General features: G+C 36.7%; 1 protein-coding gene across 1 annotated transcript in view; it reads left to right on the top strand.

Moving 5' to 3' along the window:
- The window catches only part of LOC134853899 (uncharacterized), a gene marked incomplete in the record, with an annotated part of 183,882 nt that overhangs the window by 101,271 nt on the left and 65,486 nt on the right, over positions 1 to 17,125 (top strand). Inside the window, 2 exon segments of the mRNA XM_063869861.1 lie at positions 10,832 to 10,969; positions 16,320 to 16,532. Of these exon segments, the coding sequence (XP_063725931.1) occupies positions 10,832 to 10,969; positions 16,320 to 16,532 (351 nt within the window).

The following is a 17,125-nucleotide window of genomic DNA, read 5'->3' as shown; positions in this document are numbered from 1 at the left end:
GATAAGCTGAATACTTTTCCTCCACTTAAGATGCACAATTCGAAAAATGTCATTAGTTTCTCCTCTGCCATATCTGGCCTCGTAGCAGTTTTCAAATCATTGTCTTTCAACGATGATCTAAAGAGTGTTAACCTGTTAAACCAAGCTGTTAGTAAACTTCCGCCTAACCTCAAGGAGGCTTGGTCAATGCATACTGTTAGACATAAATGGCAGCGACCAACACTCTTAGACTTTAATAACTGGTTGAAAGAAAAGACCGAGGGGCATGAAAGATTACGTTTACTCAGCTCTAAGGCAAAAAACGAAGAACCGGTTAAACCAAAAACAACCAAAGTTTTTGCAGCCAATAGCCAGGTAACTAGTAAGGCTCAGGATAAGTCTAAGTTTCCGCCGTGCGTTTTGTGTAAGGGTAGTCATGCATTGTGGAATTGTGCTGTTTTTAAGGAAAAAATTCTACTCAGCGAGCAAAATACGTAGCTGAACAGAATCTTTGCTTCGCTTGTCTCAATGGCAATCATAGTTTCCGGCAATGTTCTAGAGCAAAAAAGTGCCCGAAGCCAGAGTGTGATAGCACACATAATGTCTTGCTCCATGGAGCCGAAAGAATATTTCCTCGGAAGGAAAATTCAAATGTCTCGAATAAGGCTGGAGCAAACAAATCCAAGGAGAATACAAACACTTCCACCCATGCCGCTGTTAGTGATGTACTTGACATTGAATCTTCTAAAGGGTTGTTGCCAATTGCAACACTTGGTGTATCCTCGGATGTAACCAGTCTCCTGACGTTGGTTCTTTGTGATAGTGCATCGACTCACTCCTGGGTGTCTTCGTCACTCGTAAACCGTCTCGGCTTAGTAGGGGAGCCCGTTAACTTGTCAATTAGTGGTTTCAATTCGACCACCGTTGTTGAGACTCAGAGGGTCAAGTTTAAAGTTTCCTCCGAGCCGAATAATAGTGATTTCGTATTTTCTCTCTGTGCATATGTTAAAGACAATATTCGGATTGGTTCCGAATTAATCAATATTGCTGATTTGCAGAATAAATATCCACAATTAGCACCTATTAAGCCCATTCAATATACTTATGAGGACGTTGAAGTTATTATCGGACAAGACTACTACCACGCCGTTAGACCCATTGAGTTCATCTTGGGAGATGATAAAAACTCACCGTGTTCCATTCGCCTACCGATAGGTTGGGTCTTAAGTGGTCCGTTGCCGCCGTCCGGTAATTCTACTTCTTCGTGTTTCAAGTGTGTTGTTGAAGATTTTTTTCTGACCGACCAGATAAAATCCTGGTACGAGTTGGAATCGTATGGTGCTTTCAAACAAGTCGATGCCCGTTCCGCCGCGGATAAACATGCTTTATCCATCCTCAATTCTGAAACCGTTCACAATGGCGAAAGATACATTGTGCCTATGCTTTGGATTGATAGTAATGTCAGTCTACCAAACAATTATTACTCGTCACTCGCCCAATTTAAATCATTGGAGAGAAGGTTAAGTAAAGACCCTGAGCTGCGCGAAAGATACGCAGAAACAATTAGAGAGGACATTAGGAAAGGCTATGTCGTTACCGTCGAACCGCATGATCCACATAAGCGTTCCGATCGCGAGTGGTATCTTCCGCACCATCCCGTCGTAAATCCGAATAAGCCGGGTAAGGTGCGCCGAGTCCTTAATGGGGCTTCTAAGTTTCACGGCACATCCTTAAATAAGTCCTTATTGGTGGGTCCTGACCTACTCCAAAATTTAGTTTTTGTGCTTTTGCGATTCCGTCAACATAAGTACGCCGTCTCCGCGGATATAGAGGGTATGTTCCTCCAGGTAGGAGTCCTTGCCCGCGATCAAATTTCGCTCCGTTTTTTGTGGCGGGAGGATACCACTTCCGATGTGGTAGTTCATCAGTACACTCGCCATATATTCGGCGCACGGGATTCGCCTACGTGCGCCAACTTCGCGTTGCAAAAAACAGCAACTGATAATATGTCCACATACCCTGAGGCCGCCTCAGTCGTAAATGAAAAATTTTACATGGACGATTACTTGGATTCGTTCGAGAACGTTACCCAAGCAATTAAAACTAGTCGCGATTTGGTTTCCTTACTAAAATTGGGAGGATTTAATTTGAATAAATTTGTCAGTAATGCTGATGAAATCACTTCAGCAATGAACCCCGAGGAATCCGAAACCTCATCTTCACCCATCAAGGAAATATGTAACGGTGCCGAACAATCATCACACGTCTTAGGTCTTAAGTGGGACCATGTGAAAGACACATTGGTTGTTAGCAGAGGCGTGGATCGTCCTCTCGATAAAGCAATAACTCAACGAACCGTCTTGAGTTTCGTCTCTTCTGTGTTTGACCCTGTTGGGTTAGTAGCTCCATACACAGTCAGGGCCCGTCTTTTACTTAAAGATATTTGGAAAATCAGTGGTCAAAGTTGGGACGACGAATTGCCAGAAGACATAAGAGATAAGTTTCTCGAGTGGCACTCCGGTCTCCCTCTCTTAGGGCAATTGACTATTCCCCGTTGTTACTTCACAGAGCCTGTTGATCAAATTGAGCTCCACATGTTCGGTGATAGCTCGCAGGACGTTTTCTGTGCTGTTGGATTTTTGCGTGCGCGACTCGCGAGCTCGCATAAAACTCAAATATCCTTCATCTTTGGTAAAGCTCGCGTTGCGCCCATGAAAGCGCTATCTAAACCGAAACTAGAGCTTCAAGCTGCTCTGCTCGCCACACGACTAAAAGATGATATACTGACCGCCCTTACCGTCTCAATTCATCGTGTCTTTATGTGGACAGATAGTACAACAGTTTTGCAGTGGCTAAACTCCACTGAAAAATTACCTGTATTCGTCGCTAATCGTGTCGGCGAAATCCTCAAGTCGACCACTATTGATGAGTGGCACCATGTTCTGAGCGGCGATAATCCAGCTGATACCGGTACGCGGGGGATTTCTTCGGAAGCCCTCAAGGATAGCAGCTGGGTTATTGGTCCGAGCATTCTCAGGACTACTGATTGGCCGTTTATACCCGACGAACGTGTAATCAATAAAATTCGTTTGAAGGGTCCTACTTGTGATGTTGATAATTGCTTGGAGACATCATCATCCTTCGTCACCGATGTCACATCAATTAAACATCCCGAACACGGGTTCAATTGGGAAAGGTTCAGTTCCTTTACAAGATATAAACGAGTAGTCGCTTTTATTTTGAGGATGTTGCCTTCACATAAGCATTTTCGTGGTAAGCACTCACCGCTGGCAAACCTATTAAGAATAGTAGTAAAATTGCCACATACTCGCCATTTATCGGTCCCGCTGGAATCATTCGTTCCACCGGACGGATTGTGTGCTTAGTGAATACCGAGTTTGATACTAAGCACCCAATAATACTCGACGCCCGACATACCTTAGTTCGTTTGTTGGCCCGCAGCCTCCACCATAAGCATTTTCATCAAGAATTAGATTACATGCGCTCCGTTTTAAATATGAAATATGCAATACTTGGGTTGCGTCGACTACTTCGGTCTATCTAAAATCAATGTGTGACATGCCGTAAACGCAAAGCAAGCACCATCCAGCCAATTATGTCCGATTTACCGGTCGAACGTCTCGGATACAAGCAACCACCCTTCAATCATACGGGTGTGGATTACTTTGGACCGCTTTACGTTCCGGTTCGCAGAAGCACGGAAAAAAGATGGGGATTTCTTTTTACTTGCCTCACCACCAGGGCTGTACACCTTGAGATTGTACCGTCTCTGGACACCAGTTCGTGTGTCATGGGCATTGAACGGTTCGTTGCGCGCCGTGGTACGCCAAGCACAATCTGGTCGGATAATGGCACGAACTTCGTTGGTGCGGAAAAGGAATTACTTGCCTGCATCAAGAGCTGGAATGGCATGGCTCCGACCATTTTTGCATACAAAGGTGTTACTTGGAAATTTAACCCGCCAGGCGCACCCCATCATGGCGGCTCCTGGGAACGCCTCGTCCGAAGCGTGAAGCGCGTGCTGTACGATATCCTAGGCAGTAGGCGAGTCACTGAAGAGGTGTTAGGAACAACACTCTGCTTAGTTGAACAGGCTTTGAATTCGAGGCCAATCACTCCCGTTAGTACCGATTCACGTGAGTTAGAAGCGTTAAACCCAAACCATTTTTTGCTTGGACAACATGCCACAAGCTTTCCTTTGCTTTTACCCGGGGAGCACTTCGATCACAAGAAAAGGTACGTGCGAGCGCAGTCATATGCTAACGCGATTTGGTCTCGTTGGCTTCGAGAATATGTTCCCTCGCTGAATAAGCGTGTCAAGTGGCACACTCATTCTGACTTCACTCTTAAAACAGGCGATCTCGTGTGGGTGATTGAGCCCGATAGTCCGCGTGGGTACTACCCTCTCGCCCGAATCGTCAAGCTAAACTACGGACAGGACGGTTGCGCCCGATCCGCCCTTGTCAGGACCGCAACCCGTGAAGTCACGCGGCCGACCGTTAAGCTCGCTCCGGTTCTTCCTTCTTCAGGGGGGGAGGATGTTGCAATGCAAATGTAGAGTATAGATGCATATAAAACAAGTATAGATGCATATAAAATAAGCACAGTTGGCCGAGTGGCCTAAGCTAACGCCGATTATATAGGTTAACGACGTAGGTTCGAGTCCCCCACCTGCCCATGTATTAATATACTAAAAACTGGGGGTTACATCCTATTTTAACTGTTTTTTGGTTCTAATTCGGTTCAGCCTTGATTAAGACTGACCGCCAAAAAGAGCAATTTGTCTCAAGGACAGGACCGACCGGTTTTTGTGGCTAGCTTGCGCCGATTTGTACCAAAAACTGACAGATGCTAAAAATGTTGTATGATGTCCTGATCAATAGAAAAATACCGAAATTTATCTATTGCTTGAGTTATTTACCGATAAATATCTCTTATTAATTTACGAATTTGGATTCAATTATTTTCGTTTGGAGATTAGCGAGCATAGTGTAAGTTATAAATTAAACGAAATTTTTGGGCACAATAGTTTTAATTTTTTATTGCGCCTCTAAATATTTTTTGGCATATGTTTTTTTTCCGAAACTGATAACTTCAGAGGTGATGCAATGATTAATGTTAAAAACTTGTTTGTGGGCGTATAAACTTGATCATTAACCAGTTTATAAGTAGAATATAAATAGGGTTCTGTTTTTGGATTCAGAAGTTTCGAGAAATATAGTTTATAGATTGGAGTAATGAACCAATTTGGTCCTTGAAGGCAGCTTATTAGTTGAAGCTCGCAATTGACTACAAATGAAGCTGTATATTGTATTTATGCAATTAAATTGTTCTTTTACCACGTATTTTAATCTCAAAAAAGATAAACGATCATTTTGAAAATGTTTGAAAATTGTTCTCTCTCCTTTTTCGAGAAAATCCTTCATCCGCCTCTGAAAACAATCTGCTGCGTCTAAAAAAGTGAAAATTTTTTTTTAAGAATACTTTGGTTACACGGGAAAAAGTTCAAAAGACCCAGGAAAGTTTCATTTTAAATAACCTTTTATTATCAAACTCTTTTTTCTTTAACTTGATTGCCCTTTTACCTCAATTTGATTTCCTTTTCAGTTTTAGCTTAAGAAATAATTTTAAAAAAATTGTAGAATACGAAATCTGCGTGTTGATAAATAATTTCTTGCATCGATCAGAAAAATAGCAATGACTTTGGGTGGAGGAAAATATAATTGACGCAACTTTTTAAAGTGCTAAATATAACCCTCAAATGGCGTGACTTTCTTAATATGAAGTCTTTTGTAATATGACTGAAGTTTACAGCCATTGCGAGTATGAGGTGGAAGCATTGTCTCATTAAACGCTTTTAACGAACTTCGCGAAAGCAATAAGCAAATAAACAAAAAAGCTACCCTTTTATTCCTGAGGGGTTAGAAAAAATTCAAAATCAGAGGCAATTTCCCTCACCATAAAAAACAACCACATAAATTGAAAGCAAAGCAAGAGTACTTAGCAAATTTAGAGCTCAAGTTTTTACCTTTTAACGAGACATTTTAGGCAAAATGCTATTTATAATTCAGCATTTGACCTAATGAAAAACAAACATTATATTACTTGTTTTTTTTTCTTTTCCTGAAAGCATTTTTTTTTCATTCACACGGCTGGTATAGGTTTTCAGAGTACCAAAAAATCATACTGAGAATTTTTTTGAAGTCTACATCAGCGCTAAAATACCCATGAAATTACATTTTTCTGAACCCTTCAAAGACTGCATGGTTTTCTTTGCTCTAACTAGGTTATAAACTCAATTTTACAAAAGGGTTCTCTTTAAGATTGGGGTTAAAAATTGAGAGCTAAGCAGTGAATTATACTGTCAGAACAAAGCCAATCTGAAATCGAAAGGCGTGAATTTATTTAGTCGACATCCTTACCCTACAAAACTAATAGATTGCTGACATTTCCTAAGCACAAATGTCAAAACTTCGCCTAGCTTCAACTTCCCAACTAGATTTCTTTCACTGCTAATTCACAACGAAGTCATAGTTGGCTGTTTATTTTGCTGATAATTTCAAGGGTTGATATTTTCAGCAAACTAATTTTCAGTCCTATTTTCAGCAAAGTTTACTCGAATGAACAACGTTAAATTTGTTTAAAAAAACAATTTCTCTATTGCGCAGTACTGAAAAATCGAAAATACTGCATAATTTTGCTATAAATTGTGTTAATTTGTCCCAAATTCGATCATTTTCAATCGAGTTTTAGTGCAAATTATTTTGACCGTTCATATGTAAAATCAACTTTAAGTATTATCATTTTAATGATCAAATTGTCATATTTTATCTCGAACTGTTGGGCTCGAAATTGCAGTTTGAGTTCATCTCGGCCCAAAATTCCCCCTTTTATTAATACGGTTCATTTAACTCTCGAATAAAAATCTTGATAACACGTGAACAAACATAAAAATTGTGCTTGTTGAGGTTTAATGATGTGTGCCTATAATATTTTTCTGCTTCCCATTTATTGGTGCCAAATGATAACGGACTCTTCTTGCGTTTTCATTTTGATAACGATTGTTCTTTTTTGATTAAAATTGTTTTGAAGTAGTAGCTATCATCACGGTTATTTTATTGTGTACCCGCGGAATTTAATCGTACCCTGAAAAAATTACAGACAACTGATTGCCAACATTTGTTATTTCTAATCAGAAGTTGAAATGGCCGCGCTTGTTGCTTCGAGTAGTTATTGCAAAAAAGTTATCCAATTGTTTTAAATTGGCTTTGAAAATGGGGAAAAAGAAAAAAGTTACAGGTCAAGAAAGGTACAGCTATGAAAGTGAGTATTTTTGACATTGTAAAATCTCTTGTTTTCGTTCTTGCTTTATGCCTTGATGCCATTAAAAAAAAGCTTTTCTTTAGTTAATTGAGCGGTTAAGTCAAAATTTATGAACGGCTCCGAAGTGACGACGTCTTACCTAAAAGCGAATCATTTACTATCTAAAGATTCATCTTTTACCATTTTGGTCAACCTACTCCGATAATTTTTTTCGCCGCTTTTTATGAACATATATTAAGCTTGCAGTTGTAAAACATGATTAGCGGAACAATTTCTTGGTCCAATTTTTAAATCAACAAACTGAGCAAAATAAATTGATTGAAAAACAAAATCAATGATTTTTGCATAATGTGTAATTAAACCACTGCCGCACTAAAAAAATTTTAAATCTAAATGGATCGAAAATTTTGGAGCCCGGAAATTTTTACGGGCTCCAAAATTTGTCTTTGTTCAATTTTGGAGCCCGAACAAATATTTACGAATATCAGTTTCTAAACTTGCGAAGTTCCAAGACTAACAGTGATTTTTTTTGCTGCGCTTGAATGAAAAATTACTCAAAAACCATTGTAATTTTGATATCATATACCATAGGAGCCGTATGAATTCTTCTCCTAAATGTTTTAGAAAATAAATTGCCGCAAAACTTAGAGGGAAAACTGTCGCCTATGATGCTAGAAAAAAATCAGCAGACCACTCGGTCTCAGGTTAACAAAATATTTTATTTGAGTCGATGAATCTAAAGAACATTCTATCTCAAACACACACACAAAGTTGTGATCGTCCAGCCCATTATTTTAATTGGATCCAAATTGCTTAGCGCTGCGTGTAAAAAACTCGATTATGACTAGCTGAAGTTTTCAATTAAGAATCAAATGAAAGTCCTTCCCCAAAAGTCCTTCAGAGGAGAGAATGTTAACATGATCCCAGACATTTAAACCCACAAAGACGACAACTCAATACAAGAGATTGAATGAATTGTTAAAGATATATAAAAAACAATACATGCTTGCAAAAATAAAATAACTGTTTGAGGATACTTTTCAAAAGTTGTTTTACGACATTCAGTCTGAAGTTTGAAAAAAAAAAACAATGGAAGAAGTGAAGACAATTTTTCAGGCAACGTTTTTTGTATTGTTTTCAGGCAAGTATTTTAAAATTTGGTTGCGCTCATGTTTGATCGTTGCGTTTTTTGTTCATCTTCATTTGCAAAAAAAGGTAGGCAAATCATGCTCTGCAATTATGCAAGGACAAAATGAATCAAAAAGATCGAAAAATTAAATTGTTTATTTTCCCAGCGTTGAAACAAATCTTGAAATTAAAAAAAGCTTTATTGAGAAACAATTTTTCAATTTTTCTTCAAACAACGAAAATTTTTCAACCAAAGCAAATATTTTTTCAGCTTTTGTGGAAAATGACGAATGCTTACGCAAACAATTATTTACTGCTACAGAACAATATGTTATAAAAAGAACAGAACTAAAAACGCCTTCTGTTCATTCAAAATTAACTCGATCAAAAACTCTTTCGAGAATCTCAGAGTCTTAGAACTTAATGCTCTATTATTTCAAAATTGTCGAGTAAATTGTAGACTAAGATGTTCGTTCCTCTTGCTGCTCAAACCGCATCGAAATAGAGTGTGATCGTGTTTTTTTCTGATTTAAAAGTATTTGAAAAGAACGTCAAACGAACTAAAGCGATTTATCAGACTGAAGTCTTTTCAGCTTTGGAATAAAAAAAAATTTTTTCCAAAAGTTTTAGTGTCGAAAAAATAATTTTTTGAAAAATTTTTTTTCTTTCTGATTTCATATAGCTGTCAATTTAGTACTGCCACAATACAAATCTCGCTCTAAGCAAGCACGTAGACAAAAAATTTTGCATTGGTGACCTATTTTGTTCGTAAATCATTTTTTGGCTCGGTTCCATTCTCCCTCTCTCACTAAAACAAGTTTGATAGAAACTGGTTATTTTCTAAATCTTCTCTCAAGATACAACTCTGTTCGCCCAAGCCATTAACTATTCGTGTTCTATTTTTAGCTCGTTACTTCTAATTTCCAATGCCATTATTTCATTTTGAACAACGTGAGCCGCAAAAATGTATCCTTGATTTATATAAAATTTTTAAAATCAATCTACAAAAAAATCTACGATGCGCAGAGGCTAAATTTTTTCAAAAGAAAATGTAACCTATACCTTTCTGTCTTCGATGTATTAAAGACAAAAAAAGTACCTGAAAATGAAAACGACTGCTTCAAAGAATCTCTTTTTAGCCTTTTTCTGTTCTGGTACACTTTGATCTCCAATTTAAGTAGCATTTAAGTTCCATTTCCAACAATTTTTACTATCCTTTCCAACCCCACAATCATAGAAGAAAACGCAGTCAGCCTAATCATCATTAGATTGTTTGATGTGTTATACCTTTTTACTGAATTCACATCATCTATTGTATCAATAAATCAATTTAATATACAGTATATAACTTTTGAAAGCTCATTTTGACTATTTCTAATTTTTTTTTTTGCTAATAATGAGATTGCCAGTGTTTTGTATTAGGTTGATCAAAGTCTGCGTTTTTCTTCTAATTGACCGTAGGCTAATCACTCTTCGTCGTAAATTGAAATGGGACCAGGTGAGACTGCTATAAAATAGTAGCCCTAAGGTGCATTTCATATTTAACCCATACTTTTATACCAAAACACATTCATACACATACAAGATACCATTCTTACAACAATCTCGCTTTTAAAAAACCCAAATCAAATTTTTTTTTTCATGTCATAACTTGATTTTAGAAAAATTAGCAATATTAGTCATATTTTCTTATGTTTTAGTCACTGAGATATGAATTAAACGTCTTAAAACATTTTTGCAAGAATTAAACCTTAAAATCAAAATGTTAGTAACAGTAAAATTTCAATACTAGTAACTTTTCTCGAAATGAAACTATGTTCAATTGAATTCCGCTTCACCAAACTCGCTCTTCATATTTAAAATTTTATTATTTTCGTTATAAGCGGGAAAAAGTTTGCTTCGATTGCAGAAATGTCGAGTCACATCAATCATCCTCATTATCACTACTCGGGTAAATTCAGTGTTATTAATTTGTCCATTGAAAAAACTAACTCTTTTAATAAAGCTCTTTTTTATTATTGATAAATTATAATATGGGCTAAAACATCTCTTTTTTCCGTGTTGAATATTAGATTACGTTTTGATGTTTGCAAACTTTCAATTAATGATTCCATTGCAATATTTTGATCATGTATGTATCTGTAAAACTTGATGGTTTTTTATTGTAATTAGAATCAACACAACGTTGATTTTTCATGGTAAAATAAACCTCGCATTATCCTAATAGTTTTTTAAACGCAAAAAATGTGATTTATTTGTATTCAAATATCTTAAATATTTGTTGACATAACACTCTCGTCGCAATTTTTATAACAGTTTAAAAATTAATAGTAATTAAAAGTAAATAAATATTTTCATTTTTTGTTTAATTTCTGTGCAGAACAAGCGCCCCCCGAGGACGTGCAGCTGAAGATGGTGAGTGTGACTGCCACCTACTACCCTGGGGGGTCAAGGTCAACCCAGGTCATCGCCTCAGGAGAGGAACTGACCCTCGAATGCTCCTCCGACGGATTCCCATGTAAGCACGACAGTCGCATTTTTGGGAGGTTGGCTAACAAGCCGAAGGGCCAACAAGCAGAAAATAAGATAACATTCCAATAAGCCGACAATTGATACTTTATGCAACATGACAGCAGGTATTTGCTGCCGCTAAGCAATTTTTACGTCATTCTGATATAATTTCGACTTGAAGATTTGGCGGTTTGTTGAACAGCCGGCTATTTTTGGTCCTTTTCCGTAGTTACGATCCTCTATTTTGTCATGAAATTTCTGCATTTTTAAAGACGATTTATCCACAATGGAAAGGGAGCAACATACGAGCTGTTCATTTCATTACGGAGAACCGATGTTGAGTCCGTTTAAGATCTAGATGCATTAGATTGGTTATTTTTCTGGGCTGGGTAATTTTATTCAGTACTATTTATATTATATCTAAATAGTCAATGCAGGTTTCGAGAAAGTTTTTTCTGTATAGAGATGAGCAGTCGTCGTCACAACCCGGCCTACTATTTTTACCGATTGAGTTTTACGTTAAAGTTGCACAATTGATTTGAAAATAGTAATTACTCAATTCCAAACACATTTAGTCTCAATCTACAACCTTGTGAAGTTGTGGGTTCACCAAAATATCTATCTTTGTCGTTGGGGGGGAAACTGTAAAAGAAATTACTTTTAGGCTCCTTTTAAATATCCCCGTCCCGATTTGTTTGAAAAGGACGTGGGTTCCTTACTAGGTACGGTATCCGCAAATGCTAAACAGTCGGAGTTAGTCCTTTACACCGCGCCACGGATGTTTATTTGCAGTTTTGTCTGATTTCTGGAGTATCATTGCAAAAATATCTTTGAAATCTTCAACTGAATCCTTGTCTGGAACCAAGGATAAAATTAAACTTTAAAAAATCTGAGAAAACTATCCGCCGTAACCAGCTATCAAAAAATATGCGGCTTCTACTAGTGTCTAGAGCCAAGATCAAGCTGGAACCAAAATCAAACTGGAACCAAACGGCTTCAAAAATCCTGAAAAAAGTTACCAGCCGTAACCAGCTATAGATTGTGAGGTGATTGGAATAAGCGTCTAGAACCGAGGTCAAGCTGGAACCAAAATGCTTTGAAAAAACCAGAGAAATTACGCTCCGTGACGAGTCGGTTTATTATTTGATCTAACTGTAACGGGTTATGGTTAGTTTTATGAATAATTTCACACCTTGCTGTGACGTTTTTATTCAATACAGCGGAAAAAATCCCAAAAAAAAATTTCTACCAATATTTTAACAGTAGCTCCAAACAATTGTTGGATCAGGGGTATTTAATGAGAAGACTTCGATTTAATTTAAAGTTTTCGAACTATGACTTCTTAACTATTATGTTTCATAAAATCTCATGAGGTAGAATAGAAAAAAAACATCTAACAAAATTTTTTGGTTTCAAGGGTTTCACGATTGCTCTGAAACACAAAACCCAGGTTTTCTTTTTTTTAGACTATATATTAACAGATCTTTCTGGATTCTGAGATGATTGTTCTGACTTTCTAAAAGCTTTAACGGCAGAAAATTTATCCAGACAAACTTTGGCGATCGAAATCATAATTTTCCTCAAAACAATTTTATACCCAAATGAAGATATTGACACCTTGAGTTTTAAAGTTTTAGTGCAGCCTTTTTAAGATTAGAGCAGCTTCAGAATAAATTTTACTCCAAACAGTTTTTATTTTTCAATTTTGTCTTCTTTTTATATCAATAATGAAGGCACTAAACCTGGAAAATATATTATTTGAACACAATTTTGTAATATCCTTACGAAAAACGAAAAGTTCCAGAAAATAGTTTTTTTACGATTGAGTCTCTCTCCCAACAAAGCAAAATTGCACAAAATAAAAATTTTCTGAAATTAAAATTTTAAAACAAACAGTAGAATATAAAAAATGCACTGAATTTTTTTTAATGGATTTGTTTGATTATTTGAATAAAAAACTCAATTTTTTTCCGGAAAAACTGCGTGCAGCATTTTATACATGAAAAAGAAGTAATATTTCAAATCTTCGAAGTTCAAATGCTTTGCACAAAGCGTTATGTTTGTTCAAAAATGACAATTGGGTCAATCTTAGCCAAATACTTTGGAATTTGTGACAAGTTTGGTTAAATACGATAAAATGATAACTAAATTTATTTTAGCTACTTAAAACTTGTTTAGTTTTTGTTTCAACTATTAATCTATATACAATTCCGTGATCGTAAAATTAAATTTTGAACCTAAAACTATTTAAAAAAATTAGTTAACTTCCATATTTTCATATAACAAACGTTACACTCGTTACATATGTTTTTGTTCGAAATTAAACTAAAAATAAAAAAAATTTAAACTGACTTTTCTCGATATTTTTTTGGAAAATTTCAGGGTCGTTCAAATCATGACTGAAAGAGCGTTAATAAAATGTACCACCCAAATTTTTCCGATAATTATTTGTGGTAGCTCATTTTCGTGGAAAAAAAACTAAAACAGACCCAAAGACAAAGTTCCTCCCGATTTTCAATAGTCGGAACAATAATCCTTAAAGCTGTCTTTAAGCAGCAACAACATTTAGTTTTAAATTTGATGAAATCGGAGGCATCTTTGATCAATCAATTCGACTTGAAAAAAAAATTTTGAAAAAGACTTTTTATAAATTTTTACAGATTTTTGATCAATCAATCCGATTTGAAAAAAAAATCTTCAAAAAGACTTGTTATAAAATCGGGAAAAACTGCTGAAAACAAGTTTTTTTTTTTCTGGATGCTTCAGAATAAAGTTCTTTGAATGAAACGCTCTGTTTGATTGACCAGAAAGGGAATCTTACATTTCAAGCATTGTTCTTCAAATAAATTGTTTAATTCTCTTCACCGAACCATTTTTTGGACTTTAATTTGATTTAAGCAAGCTTACTCACATTAACTACAAATTTAATTCACACGCTTTTTGTTTCGGGCAGTTTTAAATTTGCAACAGATGTATTGAAAAAACGACTCCGAAAAATGAGCCAGCAAGCAATTAAAACAATAAAACAATAAACTTGATCATATGCAGGGGCTGATTTAGGGAGGGGGCGGACGCGCTTCCTCAGGGATTCGACCCCCTGCCGACCCAAAGGGTCCCCCCTTTGTACTGTTTTCCAATATACATTTTTGGTGATGGACCCTATAAGTTTTCTAGAGGCGCCTTTGGCGCCTATATCTGCAAGTTTTGAGGGGGAGCGCGCGCCGAAAAAACGCGAATTTTTGGTCAAAGTTTTCCAAAAATTGCTTAAAAACGCCTTTCTTGGCGTATTTTTCAAAATTTTGCAGCGGCGCAGAAAATTTGGCCAAAATAGGGACAGAACTGCTTTGCGAGAGTTCAAAAATCAATATGGTCGACCTAAAAAGGGGTCGACAAAAATTTTGAAAGTTTTTTGGAAATCCGCCCCCCCCCCCCCCCTCGAGAAAATCCTAGATCTGCCCCTGATCATATGCAATAATTCTACCTTAAGATAAATTTGAAATTTTGTTGAATCAGAAGTACAGAATTTAAACCTTACTCATTTTTTCGTAGCTTATAAGTCAAACAATCTAGACTGTTGGCTAACTCTTAATCATTGGAGCATCAGATTGCAGCTTGGCAACATGTCAGCTCAGCGCTAAAGTTTCAGTTTTTGTCTTTTTAAGTAGAGAAGCAATGCTCAAAATTTTCGTTTAAATTGCTTGTTTTCTCTTTTTGTGGTCCCGAAATCAAGGTACACCTAGTTTACTTTATACACAACCGCTTAAAAACATTGAATCTTCAAGATTTGAAAAATAAAGCAACTTCAAATCAGATGCTAAACAGCAAAAAAAAATTCAACTTTAACTTGTTTTGTTTTACGTTTACATCATATGAAAAAACGTCAGTTTTCGGATGCTATCTGGTGCTAATTATTACTATTTCCGTCGAGAAATTTGACCAGCACACAGCCATTGTCGAAGTAGATGCTAGTTTTGAGTTAGCAAGCAACTGTTGAGCAAGTTTGAGCCTCAATTCGGAAAAATAACTGCCTTTGCAAGCAGTTCGCGTGCCTCGTCCTGGCGGTCGATTCTTACGGACTAAATCGGGCTATCAAAATCTTCAGTTTGATGTACTGATTCTGTCCTCAGATAATATTTTGTAGCTACCAGATGCAAATTAAAAAGCTATTTTTAACTTGAGGGTTTTTTCAGCTGTTGTATCTCACAAAAAAGTGTCATCGTTCCGACGTGAGTGAATTTTCAAGCCCTGCAGATTTTAAAAAATCAAACTTAGATTTAAAAATCATCTCACATTCAAACAGAAAACTAAATTTTATTCATCATTTTCATTCAGCTTTAGACTAAGATAATCGTTAGCGAACCATTTCTCGACATCCTAAACAAATCAGGTAAATCTTGATTGACCATTTCAGTGAATTGCGTCTGATACTCAAATTTATTTCAATAAAAAAATTTTATATACCATGACAGACAGGGGCGGATCTAGAATTTTCGCAAGAGGGGAGGGCGGATTTTCAAAATTTTTTTGAGCGTTTTGTCAACTATTTTACGTCGACCAACATGAATTTCATAGCTCTCCTAAATCACTATAAGAACCCTATTTTGAACAATTTTCCTTTTTGAAATAAAAACCGTTTTTGGCCTATATTTGGAAAATTTTGACCAATTTCGGCGCGCGCTCCTCTTCAAAATTAGTATATTTTGGCGCCGAAAGTGTCTTAAGAAAATTTTTAGGGTTATTCGGCGCGGAAAATGGACGTCATGAAATAATACCAAAGGGGGGAAATAGTACCCTTTGGTTGGTAATGGGTTCGAATCCCGAAACCCAACCCCACCACCCGCCACCCTACATAAAACCGCCCCTGATGACGGATGATTATCTCTCAACCGCAAACGATATTTTTACCTTCATTTTTGGAGTAATTCGAAACGCCTGTACTAATTGTTTTCAAAACATTAATTGAAAAACGCAAACGCTGAAAGAAAAACATGGAAGTACCTTAGAAATTTCACCTTAAAATTTGTTCGCTCAGTTTGAGCTTTTTATTTCAGCCCCATGGTCAAATTCATGTCACCTCCCAGTAGCAATTGTTTGGATTTAAAACCGAACTTTCTTTTAGGGGCTTTTTACTTATTCCGCCCCATTTAAACTCGGCAGGCAATCATTTTTTTAGAAACGCGATGTTTAAACTATATTTTGATTGGGAAATAATTTGCTTTCAACATAGAGCAGATGCATTTATATTTTCACATATGTTTTCATATTTCATAATTTAAAATTTGACAGTTAGAGCGGAATAAGAAAGGCCCTTGTTATGAGACACTTTGTTCTCGTGGTGGAATTTTGAACTGTTTCAGCCCCCATGATCAAATTCATGCTGGACGGCAATGACATAGAACTCGGTTGGGTGCGCATCATCGACGACACCCGCACGAGTGAGGGCAAATACCTGAAGAGGTCAATCAAGATCACAGACATTGACCTGAAGAAGCCCGAGCTGACGTGGAAGTGTCAAGCGAACAACATGAAGGGCTACGACGTCTCAGACGAGCTCCATACGTCCTATCAATGTAAGTCCAATGCAAATTGGGGTGGGGGGCTGTTTTCATGACAAAAACACCCAATGCGAATCCATGGGAAACTAATCCCTTTGTGGCAGGATGGTCGAATGACAGATAATGTTATTAGCCAATCAGAATCTGGTTTGAACCGAAAAGTTTAAGGAAGCATAGTGTGAAAATCAGTCATTTTGGGAGGGTTTAAAGAATTTTGATTGGTTGCAAGTTTTGCGCCATTTGGACATTTTATGTCATTTTAATAGCCTCCCTTGTTTTTGTACAACGAAGTGATTCCTCATTGTAACTGCAATTTCTCATGTTGGTGCGAACCTTATTTAAATAACTATATCAAATCCAAATCGACCAAGCCAAGTATTTTCGTCCTTTTGTTTTAGTCGGAAAAAATAGCTCAGCTTTTATGTGTACTAGTCATCAAATTTTGATTGGCTGAAAAAAAGTAATTTTTTTTTTAATTATTCCCAAATCGGTTTGAGAAGTAAGGTAGCATAATCATTAATGGATAATCGTTAGCTGGAGCTGAATTGTATAATAAATCCCTGCACATAGAGCAATACTCATTTCAATCAAAATTTGAGCAAAAAGTC

Source organism: Symsagittifera roscoffensis, chromosome 9 (genome assembly GCF_963678635.1).
Source record: "Symsagittifera roscoffensis chromosome 9, txSymRosc1.1, whole genome shotgun sequence".
Taxonomy (NCBI): domain Eukaryota; kingdom Metazoa; phylum Xenacoelomorpha; order Acoela; family Convolutidae; genus Symsagittifera; species Symsagittifera roscoffensis.
Note: the sequence above shows the minus strand (reverse complement) of the source record. Positions and strands in the feature narration are given on the sequence as shown.